This window comes from Jaculus jaculus, chromosome X (genome assembly GCF_020740685.1).
Source record: "Jaculus jaculus isolate mJacJac1 chromosome X, mJacJac1.mat.Y.cur, whole genome shotgun sequence".
Taxonomy (NCBI): domain Eukaryota; kingdom Metazoa; phylum Chordata; class Mammalia; order Rodentia; family Dipodidae; genus Jaculus; species Jaculus jaculus.
In genome coordinates this window covers 74,546,628-74,569,304 of record NC_059125.1, presented here as the reverse complement: position 1 = coordinate 74,569,304, position 22,677 = coordinate 74,546,628, and the positions used below count along the sequence as shown (strand labels likewise).

Here is a 22,677-nt window from a genome sequence, read left to right as displayed (position 1 = left end):
GTAGCTCTGCCTCCCATTATTCTGTTTTTAAATGAAGCCATGACGGTTTGAGTGATTCTATAACTTCCATTAAATCATATATTGAGCAAATGTCAAATTTCATGAGTATCACAATTAGAGTATATTTTGTGGGTTCTTTTTTTTAATTTAATTTATTATTTTTCTTTTCAGCAAATGCAGGCAGTTTGGTACCATTGTTTAGACTCATTTATGATCTATCCCCTCCCATTGGACCCTCCTTGTTGATGTAAATGGGTCGTGCATTGTGGAGTTAGCCCACAGTTTTTGGTACAATAAATGTCTCTGCAAATCATGACCCAACATGTGACTCTGACATTCTTTCCGCCCCCTCTTCAGCAAAATTTCCCTGAGCCATGTTGGGTTCATTTTTGGTCTGCTTCAGTGCTGAGGTGTTGGGGGCCTCTGAGGCTCTGGCTCTCTGATTTGGTAGGAGTTGATTTTTCTCTGTGTTGATCTCCTTCCCCCTTGTGCTGGTGTCTGGTTCACAGGAAAACATCACTCTTGCTTGTTTTGCCAATTGTCCTTAGTTTCAGTCGGGCCCCTTCTGAAGTATGTTGGGGCAGCTCTCTCCTTAGGATCTGCATCTATCTGAAAAAGAGAAGCAGATTCTCCAACAGAGAATAAGTTCGCACCTGGAAAATTGAGATAACATTTATTTTTTTGATAGAGAGTTTGATAGGTGTAGGCCCTCTTGTACCCCATGATTGATGGTAGCTTGATATTGGAGAGTGGGCTTATGTTTGGGTATGGTTCTGACTTGTTTCCCAGCTCCAGCTATGGGTCCCTACCACTGAGGGGATCAGTTAGCCAAATCAAGAGCAGTTGGTTCCCCACCATGGCTGTGTGCCACTATTGCACTTGTGTGGGCATCACATCAGGTTATTTGTTGCTAATTAGGTTAGACAATGAGTTGCTTGGACAGATATTGGTCATTTCCCCCAGTCGCCCATGTAGCACCTTCTGGCACTAGACATGCTGACTGTCTGGGGACTGGCTCTCTCCTGGCTTCCAGCCATGCCATTCCATTTTACCTGTCAGCTGTGTATGGAGTCTTCAGCAATAGGGTCTTACCACTGGCCTTTGGTGGGTCATGAAGTACTCTGACAGAAGTCTGTCATTGTTTTGGGAAACCTTGTAGGTTTCTCTGATCAAGAGCTCATTGTGGATGGTAGCCCCAAGCTGGAAGTGAGGGTTACAGGTCAGTGCCCACTAAGAAATTGAGGAAAAACATAACTAATATACAAGAGTTAGAGAGGAGAGAGATAGAGGGGAGAGGGAGAAAGGGAGGGAGGGAAGATGTAGAAGATTTAGGTTAGTCTTGATCCTACCCTCTCCAGTGTCTTGTGGTTCAGGTGTTTCCTGTAAGGGTCTAGTGAAGGTTCAGCCATTTGGTCTGTCTTTTAGGAAGTTGGAGTTGTCATTGGAGATACTTTATTCATTTCTTTTTTCTTTTTTCTTTTTCTTTTTCTTTTTGCTTTTTCGAAGTAGGGTCTCACTGTAGCTCAGGCTGACCTGGAATTCACTCTGTACTCTCAGGGTGGCCTTGAACCTCGGCGATCCTCCTCCGCCTGCCTCCCAAGTGCTGGTATTAAAGGTGAGCGCCACCACGCCCGGCTTATTCATTTCTTCAGTATATTCATTATGACATTCTCAGAGGCAGAAACTTACCTTATTCACCTCTCTATTACCTGGCTGGATTATTTGCTGAGTAAGCAAATTAATTAATTTGTCTTTCAAAATAAATGAATAAAATATTGTATCAGCTTTGATTTATTGCAGAAAACTGTAAGAACATTTTCTATAATGGCTTTGATAATTATTAATATACAATTTGGACATAGTAGAGTTTCTTAGTGAAAATCATAGCTAGAAATCCATATTTCTATGAGTTTTAACTAACCCCAAGTGCTTAGGAACCAAATTGATGGACATAATATCTGAAGAATCACTAACTATATCATAAAACAAGATCTCAGGCTTGGTAAACATTAATAGCCTGCTCATACATCAAAGCTCTGATCTACTTACAACCTTGTACATGTACAACAACCATCTTGGAGAAATATTGTCAAAGTTTGTGGGGAACATAGGGATGATTTTAACAAAAATATGATAGGTATTGTTTTGTGGAATTGTATGATGTTACCATACCTTTTCTTACACCAACACCCCCATTAATTTAAGAAAATCTATAAATTACTGATTGTGATCTAGAAAGCATCTCTAAGAAGAATATATCTACATATTAAATTTTATTAAAGTTGTTTATGATATTCAAACATTTCTTGTGTACCAAGAAAGAAATATTTCCATGAAAAAAATAGAGAATGCACACATGAAAAGATATGACTTGCGCAAATATGAACTATGTTTTAAAATGTTTTCGAGTGCACTATGAATGCAGCTCCAAGGGACTGTACATTCAATCAAGAGACTGTAATGATGGTAGATATGTCCTATACTTTCTGCCTGGTATGGTGCCACATACCTGTAATCCCAGCACTTGGAAAGTTGAGGGAAAAACATCAGAAGGTAAAAGCCAGCCTTGACTACATAACAAGTTTGAGAGCAGTCTGGGCTATGTAAACTCCTGTCTCAAAAAAATCCAAATAACAAAAACTACTGCAAAACCTACTTTCTTATTAGCACTTCAGTAATGCTATTGCTGAGACAATGACTATTAATAAAAACAAAGGGTAAGAATTAGTAAACCATAACATGGCTGAAGTAATGCATACTTGTAACTTATAGAGTGATTTGAAATAGAAATTTAGCCTGTGCAGATGTTTTACTTGTTATTAAATGGTGTGGAAAGGAAGCAGTTTTATGGTGTAAAATAAGATCTAAATTGAGCTGATGAAATAAATGATACAATAAACATGCTCATAGACTGAATGTGATTAATACCACAGAATCCACTCAATTGAAACAACAAAAATACCCATCAAATCAAGTAATTTTAATGCATTCCATACAGCTTTTTGAACAAATGCTTTAAAAAGTTCTGCTGTCCTGAGATCAGATCTCCAGCTGGAATATTCACAGTCTACTTTCATAGTTTTTGGCAAGAAGGGTGGCAGATAGTTTAATCTTTTATTTATTTTTATTTTTTCATTATTTTATTTTAATTGTAATTTGATAGATTATAGCTTTATATATTCATGAGGTACAAAGTTATGATTTTGAATAAAATGTACGATAATCAACCTAATTAACATATCCATCACCTAACATACTTATTTTCTATGGTAGGAACTTTGAAATTTGTTCTTTAAAATGATTTTGGAATATACATTTTTACACTATTCTCCATATAAAAATGCAGCTTTAAAAAATAATGAATATTTTTATTAGTGAAAGTATGGCTAGAATTGGACATTATGACAAGTGGAATGAGCCAGGGGCAGACAAGTACTGCATGTTCTCATTATAGGAAGGATCCAGAAAAATTGAATTCAAATACAAAAGTTGGAATGGTGGTTATCCAAGGTTGAGGGTGAGAGAAAGAGAGACTATTGACAGCCCTAGTATATAAAGCTTCAGGTAGGAATTAAGGTTTTTTTTTGGGGGGGGGTGTTAGTTTTGGGACAAAGCTTTGGTATGTAGCTTAGGATGAATTCAAACACCTGAGTGCTGGGATTACAAACATGCACCATTATGCCAAAATAGTATTTCTTTTTGCTTTGAGTCATGCTCTGGGCTTATTTTAGGGCTTTTTTTGATGTGTATATGTGTTTGGTATGAATGTGTGTTTGTCAGTATGTGGGCATACATGTATGTTAGTGCACATGTTTGTGCTCTTAAGTGTGATGATCAGAGGCTGACTTTGGGTGTCTTCCTCAATGAATCCCCACCTTATTTACTGAGGCAACGTCTCACACTTGAACTCATAGCTCTCCAATTCAACAAGTATAAATAGCTAGCTTCCTAGATGTTCTCTGTCTCCTGGATTTTGGTATTATAGACAGGCCCTTTGCCTGCCCTGAATTTATGTCGGTGCTGGAAATCCAAAAATCTGGTCCTCATACTTGCACCACAAGCACTATATCCATTGAAGCATCTTCCCAGTTCTAGCTTTAGTTTTGTAGTTTTAAATTTTCAATGCTAAGGACTGATTCCAGGCCTTCAACCTTGAACTTTTTCATATAGCTACACTACCAGTCCCCTTATTTTTCTCAGATGGCCTTACTATGTAGCACAGGCTAGCCTAAAACTAACCTTTGTAGCTGAAAGTGCAAGAACACACCACCATGCCTGACTATATATTTTGTATTTAATTGGTGTACTATGATATGATTGTCAAACAATAAAGACTTCCCAGCCAGGTGTGGCAGCTCATGCCTTTAATCCTAGCACCCAAGAGGCAGAGGTAGGAGGATCATGCACTATGAATTCTATGCGACCCTAAGACTACATAGTGAATTGCAGGTCAGCCTGGGCTACAGTGAAATCCTACCTCAAAAAAAAATTTTTCCATACAACAAAATGCATTTTAAATATAAGATCAGATGAATTTTGACAAACTGTTTATTCATTTTTTCTATTATCTGCCTTTCTCGTAACTGTGATCAAATCCTTGGCAAGAAACAACTTACTTGAGGAAGGTTTTATTTTGGCTAACATTTATAGAGCCCAGCATGATAGGGGAAGGCAGGGCAGCAGGATCATGAGGTAGCTGGTCACATTACCTTTTGAATCAGTAAACAGAGAAAGATCAGGAAGTGAAGCTGGGCTATGAAATTTTAAGACCTGCCAATAGTGACTTCCAACTTTCAGCAAGCTTCCACATCCTAAAGGTTCCAAAGCTTTCCAAAATAGCACCAGCAGCTAGGGACCAAGTTTTCATATACAAGAACCTATGGAAGATATTTCGCATTCAAAGCACAATTTATTCATTAAATTTGGACTATTTCAGTTTTGAGATAATTATGAATAAAGTTGCAAAGATTATCCATTTATAAATAACTTCAGGACATATGAGTTTTCATTTTCTTGAGTAAGTAAGTAACGAAGTGTCAGATTATTAAGAAAGACTTTACTGAATTTCCTAAGAAACTCAGAATGCTTTCCAAAATGGCTGCATTATTTTACACCGCCATCCCAATGTATGAGACTTTTAATGGAATCTATTTTTTAATACTTTTATCTTTGACAATTTTATACATTTTAACAGTTTGATCATATTCATATCCATTGCCTTTTCTCCCCCCGCCCCCTTGCTAAACTTCAACTTCTCACCTAGTCCTCTTCCTACTTTCATGCCATTTTTACGTGACTCACTGAGTTAAATTAGGGTTGCTTTTATGAGCATGGTTTGGTTTGAGTGTAATCTAATATGTGGTGACATTACTGAAGAGCATGGCTCTATATTCTCACCAGTACATGGGCTTATAAATCTATGTGACTTTAGCCATTGTACTATGTTAGTAATATTGACTCACCATGGTTTCAATTTATATTTTCATAATAAAAATTTTATTAACTATCTTTATATCATGCATTTTTCTTGAAGTGTATATTAGATATTTTGTCTGTCCCTTCTTTTTATTCTGTTTTTACTTTTATAACTGGGCTGTAAGAGTTCTTTGTATATGATGAGGTTGTTTTTTCTGTACTAATTGGATTTTTTTTCCAAATGTGGTTTGTATTTTAAGGATTTTTTCAAGAGTAGCTCTTTAATCTTTTAAAAATAATTTTATTTATTTGGGAGACAGAAAAACAGAAAGAAAGAGGCAGGAAGAGAGAAAGAGAGAATGTGGGGGGGTGCACATGTGCATGCACCAAAGCCTCTTGCCACTGCAAACAAACTCCAGATGCATGTGCCACTTTGTGTGTCTGGCTTTACTTGGTACTAGGAATTTGAACCCAGACAGTCAGGATTTCTAAGCAACTATTGTGCCATTTCTCCAGCTACCCTTTAATATTTTTTAATATTTATCTATTTATGAGCAGAAACAGATAGAGAGAAGAGAGAGGGGGAGAATGGGCACACCAGGGCTTCTAGTCACTGCAAACGAACTCCAGACACATGCGCCACCTTGTGTATCTGGTTTACATAGATACTGGGGAATTGAACCTGGGTCCTTAAGCTTCCCAGCCATGAACCCTAACTGCTAAGCCATCTCTATAGCCCCAACTTTGAATCCCTTTTGTTTCTTTTCTTAATTTATTTTTTTTCCATTTCAGTTTTTTTTTTTTTTTTTTTGAGACAAGGTCTCATGAAGCGCACAGTGGTCTCAAAATCAACATGTAGCCAAAAATGACCTTGAACTTCTGATCCTCTTGCCTCCAGCTTTCAAATGCTGTTGCAATGAATATAAGCCACCACGCCCAGCTCTTTACAGTCTATATTGAAAAGCCAAGTTTAAAAAATATATTTAATTTATTTATTTGCAAGGAGAGAGTGAGAGAGAAGAGTAAGAGGGAGAGAATGGGTGCCCCAGGGCCTCCAGCCACTGCAAATGAACTCCAGATGAATGTGTCAGTTTGTGCCTCTGGGTTTATGTGGGCACTGGGGAATTGAACCCAGATCATTAGGCTTTATAAGGAAGTGTCTTATCCACTGAACCATCTCTCCATGCACCAAAGCAAACGAAGTTTTTCTTCTTTTAAGTTTCATGCTTTTTTGTGTCCTGTATCATAAAATTTTGCTTTACCCAAGGTTTGAAAATTTTTCTCCCATTTTCCTGTAGTTGTATTAATTTATGTTTTATACTGTGTTATATGATCTATTATTATTGAATTATGTATATGATGTGAAGTAAGGGTTAATAATTGATAATTGATAATCTTTTTTATTTTTTTTTTTTTTTTTGTATTTTGAGGTAGGATCTCACTCTAGCCTAGGCTGACCTGGATTTCTGTATTCAGTATTAGGGTGACCTCAAATTCATGGACATTATTTTCTTTGAGTCTTGCAACCCTCAAAACTACAAGTTTAAGCTTTGGATTAAGAGTTGTGGGTCCATTTTACTATACAGTGAATGGAGTCATAGAGAGTTTAATTGGCCTAGCCAAATTCACAGTTATCAGAAGAACTGGCACTTGAAAACTCCTAAATCCTAGTTCAGTGATCTTTCTTACCCAAAGTAATAACAATATTGAAGAAAAACTGTGTTGTAAATATACAAATATATGAAAATATACTGGCATATTTGGAGGCATTTTCTAAATAACTGATTGTCACATAATTGTGGGGAGCTCAACAAAGGACTTAAAATTTTAACAATTTCAGTCACTTCTTGATACAAAATAATTTCTACTTTTCAGTATTACACTTTCTGAATAATATATTTTGCTTTATTATATCTTCTATTGTTCTTGGGGTTAATTGGACTTTGTCCTTAATCTTAATCCAAATGCCAATTAAATTTGATATAGGAGAGTTATTTCCAAGAAAAGAACTGTTTCTCATTTTTACTCTTACTGGAATTTATTTACACACACACTGCTTCCTACTGATTGTTTGCTTAAAAGGCAAACTTTGAATAACAAGATAATTTACTCTTGTATTTTATATGTTTATGGTCATTTTTATTCACCTATAATATGCTTGCTTTTTAGGATATTATTGTATATCAAAGATGCACACACCTAAGTTTACATGGAATAATTTTATGATTTGACATTTTCTCCTTCAGAATGAAGAAGTCAGATTCATTGAAAATGAACTAGAGATTCAAAAGCAAAAATACTTTAAACTCCAGACTTTTGTCAGAAGCCTGATACTAGCAATGAAAGCTGATGACAAGGAACAACAGCAGGTATGTCCCCTAAGAATCTAGGAAGCCACAGGAATCATGTTGAAAAATGACATATCACATTTGGATTCTTAATATATTTTGTGTTCTTCACTCCTGTTTGGAATTTCATGAAAGAAGTTGTATTGTTTTATGATTTTTTAAAACTGTGTTTAGATATTTTGTGTAGAACATCAAAATAATGAATTAGATTGCTCTATTAATTTCAAGCTAAAGTACAGAAACCAAGTCTTACAATCAATTTTAAAGAAATTCTATCCTGGAGAGATGGCTTACTAGTTAAGTACACTTCTTGCACAAGCATTAGGGCCTAAGGAAGTCTTTTATAATCCACATGTGAATCTGCAAAACCCACATTAAAGAACTGGACTTGGCAATGCATGTCCATAACCCTAGTTCCATTGGGGAATAGAAGCCAGAGAATCATTAAAGCTTGTTAACAAAACAAAACAAACAAACAAACAAAAACCTGGCAAGCTCTGGGATCAGCAAGAGACGCTGGCTGAAAGAGCAGTGGAGTGGGACACCCAACATTCTGCTCTGGCCATTGCAGGCAAGCAAGAACACCTTGCTGCAGGCCAGGTAAAAGGGCACATACATTCCACCACACACACACACACACACACACACACACACACAGTACTAAGCAAATAAAAAAGAAAGAAATTTGTCAAATGTTTGCAGAGATATGGCAACCCTAGTCCTTAATAAGAAGGTCATGTTATGGAACCATTTTGCAAATGAAAAGAAAATGGCATTGATTTACCTTTTGTCTTGGTTATATCTACATGCTCCAAGGAGAGCTCACAAATGTTTGGACATATTTTATCCTGTGATATGCTGCTTATCAAGAAAAACAGAATGAAATATGAAATTTGTTGTGACCATCCATAGTCCAATACGTCCTTTCTCAATTTAAGTAAAATTGAGTCCTCCACAATAGAGATGAAATGCCTTTTGTTTGTTGGTATGAAAACATGTTCACAGATTGCATACAAATTATGCTTTCACCTATAAGTTTTCTTGAGAAATCTGCATAATCATTGGGCTTGAAAAATAGTCATCATTACTGCATTATTACTAAATGCTATACCAAATTTGCTGACAGGTTATATGCCATCATATTAATTCCTTGTCAGAGGAAATCCATATGAGCAATGTGAGGTTGAGGTAACCGTAATTTAGGAAGTAACTTCACATTTTTATTCAAAAAACCCCTCAAAATAACAAAAAATTGATGTTTTATACTGAGGCAGGGCTTTATAAATATAACACTTTTGAGATATATTCAGGGAAATGATTAATATCTTAATATTGCATAATAAATTGTCCCCATTCTCAAAGGAAAGAAAATGTCAATATATATTTTACTAATATGTTGAACCACAATTTTTGTTACACATTTTATTTAAGAGGAAGAGAGAGAGAATTGGTGCACCAGGGCCTCAGCCACTAGACTCAAACTCCAGATGCTTCCGCCACCTAGTGGGCATTTGTGACCTTGCACTTGCCTCACCTTTGTGCTTCTTCCATGGAATCTGGAGAGTTTAACATGGGTCCTGAGGCTTCACAGGCTAGTGCCTTAACCATTAAGCCACCTCTCCAACCCTGAAACAAAAAAATGTTATACTGAAAGAATTGACCCAGTGTGTTAAAACCCACATGTATATTATGTGTGTCCATGATCCTGAATTGTTTTCCTTCAACCATGAATGTACCCAGAAACTGCATGAAACTGACCAACACTGACCTGTGGAAAATATGTTTATAAACCAGGCAGTATAGTGTATGTATTTAATCCTAGCAGGAGGGAAGCTCACACAGAAAGATTGCTGTAAATTCAAGGCTATCTTGTGCTATATAGCGAGTTTAACGACATTCTGGACTATGCCGCAAAAATCCTGTCTCAAAACAAGGAAACAAAACAGGAAAAAGTGAAAATGTATTTGTATGTAGGGAAACAGAATTCAGATTTTAAGTTAATAACAATTATAGTTTTTAACATGTTCCTAAAAGTGCAATAACTTTTAAGTAACTATAGAAAACACACACACACACCAGTCCAGGAATAACTTGGAATGTGTTTCTGGTCTGAAAAATCATAGCACAGTTGTTTTTAATTCAGTTCTAAGGCCAATTAACTAGTAGCTATCTTTGTCTCTTGACATCTGAGAATAGCACATATTCAGAGGTTTATTTCTGGTAGTGATTTTGATCCTAACTAATTAAAGAGAACCATTTTGTTATTTGTCTCTTTTGAAAGTTTTTGTTAGCACAATAATTATACATATTAATGAGTATCATTATGACATTTTCATACATGTCTGTAATGTATGCATGTGTATAATGTTTACAACTTTGATCATATTCACTACCCTATTGCTGTCTTTTGTCCCACCCTCACTGATTAATTTACTCCCTTCCTACTTCCATGTCCTCTTTTCCTTATTCTTTTCATATTTTTCTTTTGTTTTTGGTGAACCAATTATTTTAATTAAGGTTTCTCACAGGAGCAAGAGTGGGAAGTGATTTATAGGAACATAGACAATTTACCAGTGGCTATAGCACTGAAGAAAATGGCTCTCCATCAGCAACCATTAGCTGCCTATATATATCCCCAGAAAGTTGTACAACCTCCTGGTCCACTTCCCCCTCCCTGACAGCTTATTATTGAGTCCAATTTTGTGCAAGGTAACATAGCTACTGGGAGTTCAGGTTCAAGTTCAACTAAATTCCAGCTTTATTTCTGAAAAAAAAATACCTGCAAAATACATGTGTTTGTGTCAGAAATAGGATCTTATAATATAGTTCTTGTGGATAACCAATAGAAATAGCTTGTTTTGTTTTGACAGCAATCAAGAGCCTCAGGGTCAACTTTTAGACAGGTATTCCAACTCTGGTGCTTGGATTTTGCTATAATAACCTTAATCTGGAGTAGCTTTTTCTACCATGCTAAGTGCCTCCATTTAAATGCTTTTCTTCTTTTTTAAATTTATTTATTTATTTATTTTTGGATTTTCGAGGTAGGGTCTCACTCTAGCCCAGGCTAACCTAGAATTCGCTATGGAATCTTAGGGTGGCCTCCGAACTCACAGAAATCCTCCTACCTCTACCTTCCGAGTGCTGATATTAAAGGCACGCGCCACCACGCCTGGCTTTAAGAAAATTTTTTTTAAGTTTCATATATGTGTATATTATATATTGAATATACTCCCTCACATACATGCCTACCCTCCCTTTTCTCATTAGTCATCCCTCTTCTTGGTCTCCTTTTTCCCCTTAGAAAGCTTTACTTTCAAGATGACATCATATATATATATATATATATATATATATATATATATATATATATATACATTTGTTGATATAAGCTCTAGGAACAGCATATGAGAAAAATTAATGAAATATATGATATATATGTCTATATGCATATATGTATATATCATGATATAAAATATAGTAACCACAACTGAGGGAAAGTTGCATGAAATGCATGATTTTTTTCTACAATTGGCTTAGTTCACTTGTTATATTTATTTCCTGTATCCATTTTCCTGCTTTTGATATAACTTCATTCTTTTTTTTTCTTTTTAAATATTTAATTTATTTATTTATTTATTGAGGGAGATATAGACAGAGAGAAAGAGAGAGAATGGGCATCCCAGGGCCTTCAGCCACTACAGATAAACTCCAGACAGGTCAGCCCCTTTTAAGTCCCCTGGCTTATGTGGGTCCCTTGGCTTTGCATGCAAGTGCCTTAGCTGCTAAGCTATCTCTCCAACCCAGCATTTTCTTTTTTTTATTGACAATTTTCATAATTGTAAACAATACCCCATGGTAATTTGCTCCCTCCCACCACTTTCCACTTTGAAACTCCACTCTCTATCATATGCCCTCCCCATCTCAGTCAGTCTCTCTTTTATTTTGATGTCATGATCTTTTCCTCCTATTATGATGGTCTTGTGTGGGTACTGTCAGGTACTGTGAGGTCATGGATATCCAGGCCATTTTGTGTCTGGAGGAGCACATTGTAAGGAGTCCTACCCTTCCTTTGGCTATTACATTCTTTCCGCCACCTCTTCCACAATGGACCCTGAGCCTTGGAAGGTGTGATAGAGATATTTCAGTATTGAACACTCCTCTGTCAGTTCTTCTCAGCACCATGGTGCCTTCTGAGTCATCCCAAGGTCACTGACATCAGAAAAGAGAAGGTTCTCTAATCAAAGTAAGAGTAGCATTAATACATGGGTATGAACATTATAAGAAGTGCTTACTGGGCAGTTTGGTGAGCATAGTATATACATTTAGCCAGATACCAGCAGACATTATACCCCTAGGGCTCATGACTACCCCTGTTGTAGGTTTTCATTATCAGGGATGTCCTATGGAGTGGGCCTCCAGTCAAATTAGAGGGTTGTTGGTTTCCCCCATAACAGACATGTCACTGTTGCACCCATTGGCTCATTTGGCCTGGCTGGCCAATTTAAGTCTTGCAATATCCACTGCTGAGTATCATCTCTGGTGATTTCTCTCTCTCCCATTGAACTGCATGCCGTGTGGCTTTTTCCAGCTTTCTGTAAGCTGATCTACATGGAGGAGGTTTTCAGCTCAGCTCCAGTAGGAGTTCTCAGTAACCTTGCAGCCTAAGTATGTGGACTCTTCAGCAATAGGGTCTTACAATCAATCCCTGATAGGAAACCAAGGGCCTCGACAATGGCCTGTAATGTTCTGGGGGTATCAGGGACCTCCCTGGCCAACAACTCACTGGAGGGTATCCCATCCCTGGCACTGAAAATTTTCTAGGAACAATCTATGACTTCTGAATGTTCCATTGTGAAAAAAGTAGGCTTCTATATGACTTATTTGTATCCTCTTAGATTTTAATTAGCCCTTCCTCCACCTTTCCTTTACTCAGTCTCTTCCCCTGACCTCACTTAGGCCTTTTCACCCCCATTCATCTGTTCTTCTACTGACATATATACAATACCATCCTATTAAGTCCCTCCTCCTTCCCTTTATATTCCTGTTATATTTCCTTTCTAGCTTACTGGCCTCTGCTACTGAGTTTTATTCCTACTCACATAGAGGTCCAATCATTTGTAGCTAGGATCCACACATGAGAGAGAACATGTGACATTTGGCTTTCTGGGGCTGGTTTACCTCACTAAGTATAATCCTTTCCAGATCCATCCATTTTTCTTCAAATTTTATAGCTTCATCTTTCTTTACTGCTGAGTAGAACTCCACTGTGTAAATGTGCCATATCTTCATTATCTACTCATCAATTGAGGGACATCTAGGCTGGTAACTTCATTCTTTGTACATGAAAAAATTCATTTTGTATATATGCACCACATTTTTCAGTTCCTCTGTTATTGGACACCTACATTGGTTACATAACTTACTTATTTTAAATTGTACCATAGTGGACATTAATGTGCTAGTATCTCTGTTATAGGTTGACTTTGGATAAATATCTAGGTCATTAGTTTCTTATATTGTTTAAAATAATGCAGTTTTTCCCATTAATCTTGACTTAGATATGTTGAATTAGATAAGGGTTTGTGAAGTATTTTGTCAAATAAAGAACAAGAATTTTCAAAAATATGTATGATGCTTGTAGACTGACACATTAATTTACCCAAAGGATGTTCTTGTTAAAAAATAGGTATTTCAATATGAAGATAATGTTACTGATCCTGAGGTGACAGCCAGATCATAAAGCAGTTACTATGCAAACATAAAGACTTGAGTTCAGACCCTCAGAACTCACATAAATGCTGGGTATGGCAGCATATACCATATACCTGCAATCTCAGTGGTTGAGAGGCAGAGACAGGTAGATCCTCAGGACAGCTGGATAACAAGATTAGCTATATCACTAAGCTCTCAGATCAGCAGGAGATCCGGTCTCAATAAATGTAATGGTAAGCAGTTCAGAAAAACACCTGATGTAAATATCTGACCACTACATGCATGCACATTGTTGTAGTTACTTGTAGTTGCCTTTGTGTTGCAGGGCAAAACACTCAACCAAAAACAGCTGATGGGAAGAAATAATTTATTTTGTTTTATAGTCTGGAGGAGAAGCTTCATATTGGCAGGGAAAAGCATGGCTTGAGCAGAGGGTGAACATCACCTGCTTACCACAGCAGGTGTAAAACTGCACTAACATGTACCCACATATGTGCAAACATGCGTAAACATACACACACTTACAAATAATATTGCCCATACTCTTCTAAGTCATTACTTGTGGTCTTTTTTACCATGATAATTCAGTATGTGATCTGAGATCAACTAATTTCTTAAACTCCAATTTCTGTACTTTGCAAGGAAGGTAAGAATAATTACCATTATTGAATTTGTTTAAAAAATTATGGGAATATAATAAATGTTTAGTGATTATGTGTATTTAGGATAAGTTTTAATTAACTTTTGGGAAGAAAAAATCTTGATCAGATACCCAAAATAGTCGTTATTGGTGGAGTGTAACAAATATGTAACAAAATATTGAGGCTGTAGCTCAACATTAGAGTGTTTGCTTACAATGCATAAGGCCCAGAGTTCAATCCCTAACACAAGAAAAAAAAATAGAAAAAGAAAAGTAAGTTAGTTATGCTCATTTTAGTCTTTCTGGGAAAGGCAGTTGGAACAGTTGGCCTAATTCAAAATTTTGTATAGTGTCCCAATATTGCAACTCAATAAGCTACTTAAAGAAGAATTTTGAAGTGGATTCCATCCATCAACAGTGTTTTATACTGCCTCATATATTATAATTTTCTTCAACAATAGTCAATGACTTCATGTCATGCAATGACAAAAATAAATAATGATGCTTCCTCTAGCTTGTGGATCTATCCATTAGAATTTAGAGTATCATTTACTAATGTAATTGACTTTCCCTACCCTAAGCACATGTTCAATGAGTATTAGTTTAAACTTCTTTTTCTCCTTAGTGTAGTATATTCAAAACAGTGGTTAACTGTATCCAGTGATGTAATACTCATACTCTAGTCGATATCAGCAAGGGCTGCATTGCACCTAGACTGAATTAACAATAGCCCATTGTTGTAGAAGAAAATGTTTTGTCTTGTTGCTACAACCCAGCAAGTTACAAAGCATGTAGTACCATTATGTTACTTTATTTTGTAAATATACTCAATTTCAGCAAGGAATTCATGGGTAACTTAATGATGTAAAATAAGTAACAACTTTTGCTTCAAATATTTCAGTCTTTTATTATACAATCTGGGAAATAGGAGAAAGTTGTAATCTTATTTCTGTGCTACAAGGCATAGGATATATAGCTGTCATTTATTTTAATGAATAGGAGAAGACTATTTCAACAGAAGATTTTATATATTCTCAAACATGCTCTGTCTTTTTGTTCCTTAATTGGGTACTGTCCACCTTTCATCTGTTCCTGTTCCATTGGACATTGTTTATGACCAAACCCACAGGCCACAGTACAAGTAATGATGTCTAAAAATTGCCTGATAAGCCACAGTTTTGGAACATAAAAAAATCAATCATTTAGTTCCAATTTCTGATGGTCAAGTGAGCAAGAACACTATCAGCCTTATAAAACTTGATAACTCTTTTTATTTCTCTAGTATAAATGCACCTTCTACAATACCAGATGAAACAATTAGATCACAACAAGCTGAGTTAAACATTCTAGTTTATTGTAATTCCTCCAGGAGGGAAATTTACAGCCCTGCAGCTATACCATAACAACAGCTAAATGCATAGATTCATCTGGCCCTAGTGGATGTTTGGCCATCTGTAGATATGGGCATAGCCTGAGGAAAGGAAAAAAAAAAATCACTTGCTCTTTTCAAGTTGTTAAACTTATCTAAATAGCAGTAAGACAAGAGAAGCAAATAAAAGGAACAGAAATAGGACAAGGAAAAGTCAATATATCCTTATTTGCAGATATTTATACTTTGCTGGAACAGTAAAGTAGGTTAGTAGAATTTCTAACAGCTAAATTCATTCTTCCAGTGAAAAACAGAATAGCCTCAGTGAAATGTGAATTTCTCTAAAGGATAGCATAACTAAGCATTGATATGTTAGTAAAGAATGCAATATTGAAGTCCTTTGGCAGTGATCAGTGAACACTCAAAACTAGTTGTTGCAGTCCGGTTCGCATGCTGGTAGAAATCACCCAACCAAGAGTAGCTTCTGGGAAAAAGAGGTTTATTTTGGCTTACAGGCTCGAGGGGAAGCTTCACGATGGCAGGGGGAAACGATGGCATGAGAAGAGGGTGGACATCACCCCATGGCCAACATAAGATGGACCACAGCAACAGGAGGGTGTGCCAAACACTGGCATGGGGAAACTGGCTATAAAGCCCATAAGCCCGCCCCCAACAATACACTCCCTGCAGGAGGCATTAATTCCCAAATCTCCATCAGCTGGGAACCTAGCATTCAGAACACCTAAGTTTATGGGGGACACCTGAATCAAACTACCACATTCCGCCCCTGGCCCCCATAAACTGATATCCATACATGATGTAAAATACAATGCATTCAGTCTGACTTTAAAAGTCCCCATAGTTTTTATCAATCTCAATGATGTTCATATACATCCCCATAGTTCAAGATCTTTTAACTGAGCCATAATACCAAAATATAACCTCAAAAAACCCAGAATGGCACAGAATAAATATTCACACTGCAATAGATGGCATTGGGCATAGCAAAGAAACATTCAACCAATACAAGATTTAAAACAACCAGGGCAAACATCAAACTGTAGCTTCAAGTCCAGCAACTCAAACCAGTGACAAATCTTCAAGTCCCATAATTCTAACCAGCAAAAAGTCTCTGGCATTCCAATTCCGCCCCTCCAGCTAGGCTACTCACAGTCCTGGGAAACTTCACCGGGGCCGGCAGCTCCTCGGCAGCCATCTCATGGTCCCGGCATCTCCACTGGGTCTCCACTGCAAGCCACGGTTCATCTTCATGGCCCCATGGGGTCTCTATGCAGGCAACCAGCAAACCTGCTTCACAATGCCCATGGCCATTTCCAAAACACAAGACCGTGTTGCAAACTCAATGACCCTCTTTCCAGCATTTCTTATACTCCACAATACCAGGTAGGGTGCCAATTTGTTAATCCAGGGGGGATTAAAGCAGACTTTGAAGAACAGGACACTCCTTGAGCACTCAGACCCCTTCAAAAGAGTTGACATTCTTCTTGTTGCCCCAGCGCAGGTCAGCTAGCCCAGTCTCAAAGGTTGTAATCTCTCAGTTGCAGCTGAATGGGCAGCAGTTCACCCAAAGATTTTTCTTTCTGTGCCATATCCCTCTGCACACACCAGTTCATTTCTACGCAAAGCAACCCTGCACAGTTTCTCAGGACATGGGCATAAGAGCAAGCTTCTCACACAAACTGCTAGCCCAGTCCAAGCAAAGCTCTTTCTCACCCTCATAAGCCAAACCTCACAGCCCATAGTTCTTACTGCCTTCAGGTCTTTCAGCTCAGACCAGAATAGTCCATCAAGCTGTACTTACAGCACTGCAAGGCATCTCTTAGGCCAAGGTTTCAAATCCTCCCACATTCCTCTTGAAAATCAGCTCCAAAAGGCCGAAGCCACACAGTCAGGTGTCTTGCAGCAATCCCATTCCTCGGTACCACTTTACTGTTGCAGTCCGGTTCGCATTGCTGGTAGAAATCACCCAACCAAGAGTAGCTTCTGGGAAAAAGAGGTTTATTTTGGCTTACAGGCTCGAGGGGAAGCTTCACGATGGCAGGGGAAAACGATGGCATGAGAAGAGGGTGGACATCACCCCCTGGCCAACATAAGATGGACCACAGCAACAGGAGGGTGTGCCAAACACTGGCATGGGGAAACTGGCTATAAAGCCCATAAGCCCGCCCCCAACAATACACTCCCTGCAGGAGGCATTAATTCCCAAATCTCCATCAGCTGGGAACCTAGCATTCAGAACACCTAAGTTTATGGGGGACACCTGAATCAAACTACCACACTAGTATAAAAACATCACTTAACTCAAACTCTTGAAAGCACTTGGTTCTGAATAGTTGCTTGGGTCTAAAACCATACCACTGTGAATGTACCTGGCCTTATTAAAAAAAAAAAAAAGAAAGAAAGAAAGAAAGAAAACTGTTCATTCCTCTCCTGATTTCCCCTTTGTGTAAGGTTCTGCTCCATATATTCCACACTGAGCATCTAATATTTTTGCCCCTTCCATAATATTGTATGAAGACTTATTTACGTAAGGTATTATATAAGATCTTCTTAAAAACCATGTGTTTTTCCCCTCCAAGTCCATAATAGTAAATTAAAATGGGGGTCTTATAATGATTAACAAAAATGGAGGAAAATCTCTCCACACTAATCCAAAAATGTGTTTTATTTCTTTTTTCTCTTTTTCTTTTTCTTTTATACTTAGGCACTGCTGTCAGATTTACCTCCTGAATTAGAAGAGATGGATTTCAATCATGTCTCACCAGATCCTGATGATACCTCATTCAGTGTGTCTTCTTTATCAGAGAAAAATGCCTCAGACAGTTTGTGATTTGAGTGGGGATATGTGATGTAGTTTTTTTGGCTGCCTGACAGGTGTGCATTCCAAGACAACTACATTCTAATGTCTCAGTAATCTTTAACTGGAAAAAAAAAGTATTGTTAAACAGACATTTTCTGTGAAGGAAGGACAAGAAATAATGGCTACAATGCAAAAAGATGTATGTAACATTTAAAAGCATTGAGAAGTTTTCTTTTTCTTTTTTTTTCAAACAGAAGAAAGTCTTGGAAAAACATTTAATTTTGAGCAAATGAGCTATGAAACTTATGTATGATTTCTGAAAGTTTGTTGTTTGCTTTTCACAAGAATATTAGTAATAGTTTTAACTAGAAACACAAAAAAATATTTCAACTTTTCTTACTAAGTTGCTAAAGCTTGATTAGTCTTATTTTTGTAGCCATTAGATCTTCTTTCTTCTTCTTTCAGTTTCCTACCTTCCATATATACTTTTACTCAGGAAAGTGGACTGAAAATTGAAAAGACAAAGCTAGAAATATATTTAACTTGCTGGGTAATGGGATTTATTTTTCAACCCCTATGATAATTTGATTTATGATAATGTTTGAAAACATTGATTTAAGCAACTAATACTATGTAATTATAATTTTTTGCTATTCTTCTACTGTCTAACCCAAATTTTCAGAGGAAGGAGAAATAGTAGGAAAATTCAGTTCACCAACATAATATAAAATAACTCATAAATACAAAAAAACAAAATATAATAAAAGAGTAGTCTGAATGGGAATTCTTCATTACTGAAAATCACAAATGTTGAAAATTCACATTTTTCTAGTAAATGTGTGTAACTGAGCTAGATAAAGTATTGCACAAAATTTCAACTTTATCACCCATCTTTCAGAATATTTTTTTTCAGTTTTTACATTTTATGAAACAGAAGTTAAGGTAAGCATTGAGAATTTTTTTTGTCCAGTCATTGAGCTTTGCCATAGAATTTACTTCATTTATATGTGAGGCCTGTACAGAGCCATCAGCCAAGGATAATATCCAAAAAGAGTTACACTACTTTGGTTATAAATCATAGTCCTTTGAATTTCCTGGATGCTATTCTATGAATACATACCTAAAATGGGCATTGTACCCAATTGGTTCTATTAGTAGCTACCAGATGGCAGCACACTATAGACTGCTGTTTGCAGATCATCCCTTCCAGATGGTATTACTAAGACCTGCAAAAGGAAAAATACTCATTTCTCTCTACACTAACAGTGTCATGTGTTTGTGATTTGGTAGTGTGGTTTTGTATTACATGGTTAAATTATTATCCATACCTGAAAGAGTAATGAGTTAGCTTGATGCCTGTTTTAGTCATCAAGTTTTAGATTTAAAACAATCACTTGAGCCCATTCTTATCTTGGAATTCAGCGATATCAGTTTATGAATATAGAAAGGCCTTTCATCCTAAAATATCACTCCACTACATACATATAAGTAAAGAGTTTTTATAGGCCTTCATTTTGTTAACTGACTTGACAATACTGCCACAATACATTAATGGTTTCTTTGTTGGCAGAAGCATTTTGGTACTCAGCTATGTTCCTTTTAGTTGAGAGTCATATGGCTCTTTGCAAATAATATTTAGCATACCTTTCTGAAAAATTAAATTTCATTTAGAGGAAAGATCAGTGTCAGAACCTCAGATGTTGGGATTAAAACTATCATTCTCACCAATTTCTCTATGAAAGTGAAGTCCCCCAGTATATACAACAAATATAAAAACCAGTTTTAATTTTGGTAATCCCAGGGGAAGCTGAAGCAGGTTGGGCTACATAGTGAGAACCTCTTTCAGAAAAAATAATACTTTTTAATGTTTTTTCAGGGATATTAGTAGAAGATATTTAACTACAATTTCTAATTGATTTAATGATCCTCATAGATGTGATTTGTAAAAGGAATCTCTCTCTTAAGTTTTGGTAGGAAGTGTAGATTATTCGCTTATCCCTGTTTAAACTTTCAATAAATCAAATAGGAACTATCAGTCAAAACAGTGCACTCAGGACTCCTCTATCCTGGAATATATATTTTAGTCACAGAATCATATACTTTACCAATGTTGGAATTAAAATATTTTCAAACTAAAGCATAGATATTCCGAAGAAGGAACCAAAGGACATAACTGTATTCAGATAAAAATCATAATTGGCAGATTTAAATTATACAGCATAGGTTTTGAAGATGTCAGGGTCAAGTATTTAAAAAAAAAAAAACAACTATAAGGCTGAGTGTAGAACACTTACTTAACATACATACAAAGCACTAGGTTCAATCCCTCATACTGAAGCGAGGAAATAAGGAACTATTATAAGGAACATATATTTTCACATTTTTTCTTTATTAGCTACATTTAAGCGTATGTTTTAAGCTTGGAATAGATAATCAATTTCTTTACAGAAAATGTATATCTGAGAGCACTTACCTTCAAGCTAAACAAATGAAACAACTACAAAAGGAAAGTACCTTTCTCATTTTAGTCAAGCTAAAATTAGTCACAAGAACATGACAATTGCAATTACCCTGGAGAATAGGAAAACTAACACATGCAAGGAAAACTTTAAAAGAAAATTGGCCTCTTTATGGAAACTGAGGATGTTTTTTTGTCAGGTCAGTTATCAACAGCAAGACTTCAGTATTGCTATTGCAGTCAATGATAGAAATATTTGTGACTGTTGAAGCAAGAAAAGGCTACAGCTGAGCCACCTGATTTTTGTATACTCTCAAAACTTTAAAAGATTTCCAAGGGTATTTCTACAGACAGGAACATCTATTTTGAGGCCTGTTGATATTAAATAGTCTTATAAATTTATAGGAGAAAAAGTAAGTGGTCAATAAAGAGTCCTGGACTATAAATTTGATTTTGTTTCTTTTTAATGGAGGGTCATTCAGCCCCTCATCTTAGCCTGATTATTTATGATCTTTTTTTTTTTTCTTTCAAAGAAATCCTGAAATTTTTCTGCTGCCTTTTCTCTGTGAGGTAGTGATAGAATACTGGAAATATTGTGGATTTTTTAATTTATTAGAATTTTATTCAGATCCTAAAAAATATAAAATTGTGTTGCCCATGTGAGAGAGTTACCAGTGCCATTTAATCTAAATGATGGGTAGATTTCTTTTTGAAGTTGGGGTTATCCTTGGCACACAGTACTCTATCATGCTCTTCAGCAGGCTATGCTATGTAAGCTGTGTCAGAGGCGCCTATTAACTTGTGAAACTGCAGTTGACATAGCATTGCTTGAAACAAGCCGTTATTAAGAACAGATTTGCCAAGAGGGAAAAGAGAATAAAGTGATATTTTCATGCAAATATAACTATGACTGTTCCATTATAGTGTATATTGAGTATATATTGTTCCTCATTGAAATTTTATTTTGCATTAATTTTCTAAGTAATTCCTTTTAGCAACTCTGCATCGCATTTTACTGGTACTACCTCTTAAGCATACTATCACCTTAAAACCACATCAGATTGTAATGTGAATTTTTGTAGGTTTTTTATTTAAACTTTTATAGAGGCAATAAATGATTTCCAATAGACACCTAGTTCTTCTTTTCAGTGCTCATTTTTTCTGTCTTTGTAATGAACTTTGAAATTTCTCTCTCAGATAGTGTTCTGGTAAAAAGAAAATGTAGAGATTACTAAGGTGTTGGGGGTCAAAGGAGGAAGAACATGGCAAGCCCAAGTGAAAATTTGGTTGACTTCCAAGCCCACATGTCTATCATCCTGAAAGAATTACATTTAGAAAAAAAACTACACCCAAAACAATGGGATAAAGTGAATATTCTATTACAGACAATGACTTTTTCCACAGTACCATAATTAAGTGATAAAACCAGCAAATACATTATGTCAGTATAACCAAATAATGTTAATGTTTATTTGTTTCGACATTTTATACATATATATTGCATTTGGATCATATGCTTCCCACATTATCCTCCTTTATCTACCCCTCCAGTGCCATTGTAAGAATGGTATTTTTACCACAGATTTTTTATTTTTAGGTGTTGATGTGACATCTAACATTACTTGTCATCTTTTGATACAACTTGAACATGTTTTTACTTCAAATGAAATATGGCCATGACTTCTTTACTAACCCCTTAAACTGATGAAAACTTCTCATGTTACCTAACTGGTGGGGAAATAAAGAAAGGATGGAAAAACAAGTTTCAAGCAATGCATACCAGCTTTCTTTTCTTCAAATTGATGCATTTTCAAGAATGTTTCAAGGGGAAAAATCACATAAAATTTGCACTTCCAAAGACCTAAGTCCTTCTAAGATCTGCAAAAAGCTTTGTCATAAGATGGTGAAATCATT

The 22,677-nt window shown here is 36.3% G+C and overlaps 1 protein-coding gene across 2 annotated transcripts in view; it reads left to right on the top strand.

Annotated features, from left to right (window-relative positions):
* Positions 1 to 18,465, top strand: part of Hdx (highly divergent homeobox) — a 144,973-nt gene extending 126,508 nt beyond the window's left edge. For both annotated transcript variants that reach the window (XM_004669600.2, XM_045140794.1), the window contains 2 exons: positions 7,662 to 7,784; positions 18,210 to 18,465. In XM_004669600.2, coding sequence (XP_004669657.1) covers positions 7,662 to 7,784; positions 18,210 to 18,335 — 249 coding nt within the window. In that variant the 3' untranslated portion in view covers positions 18,336 to 18,465. The remainder of the gene's footprint in view (positions 1 to 7,661; positions 7,785 to 18,209) is intronic.
* Positions 18,466 to 22,677: the final 4,212 nt, after the last annotated feature.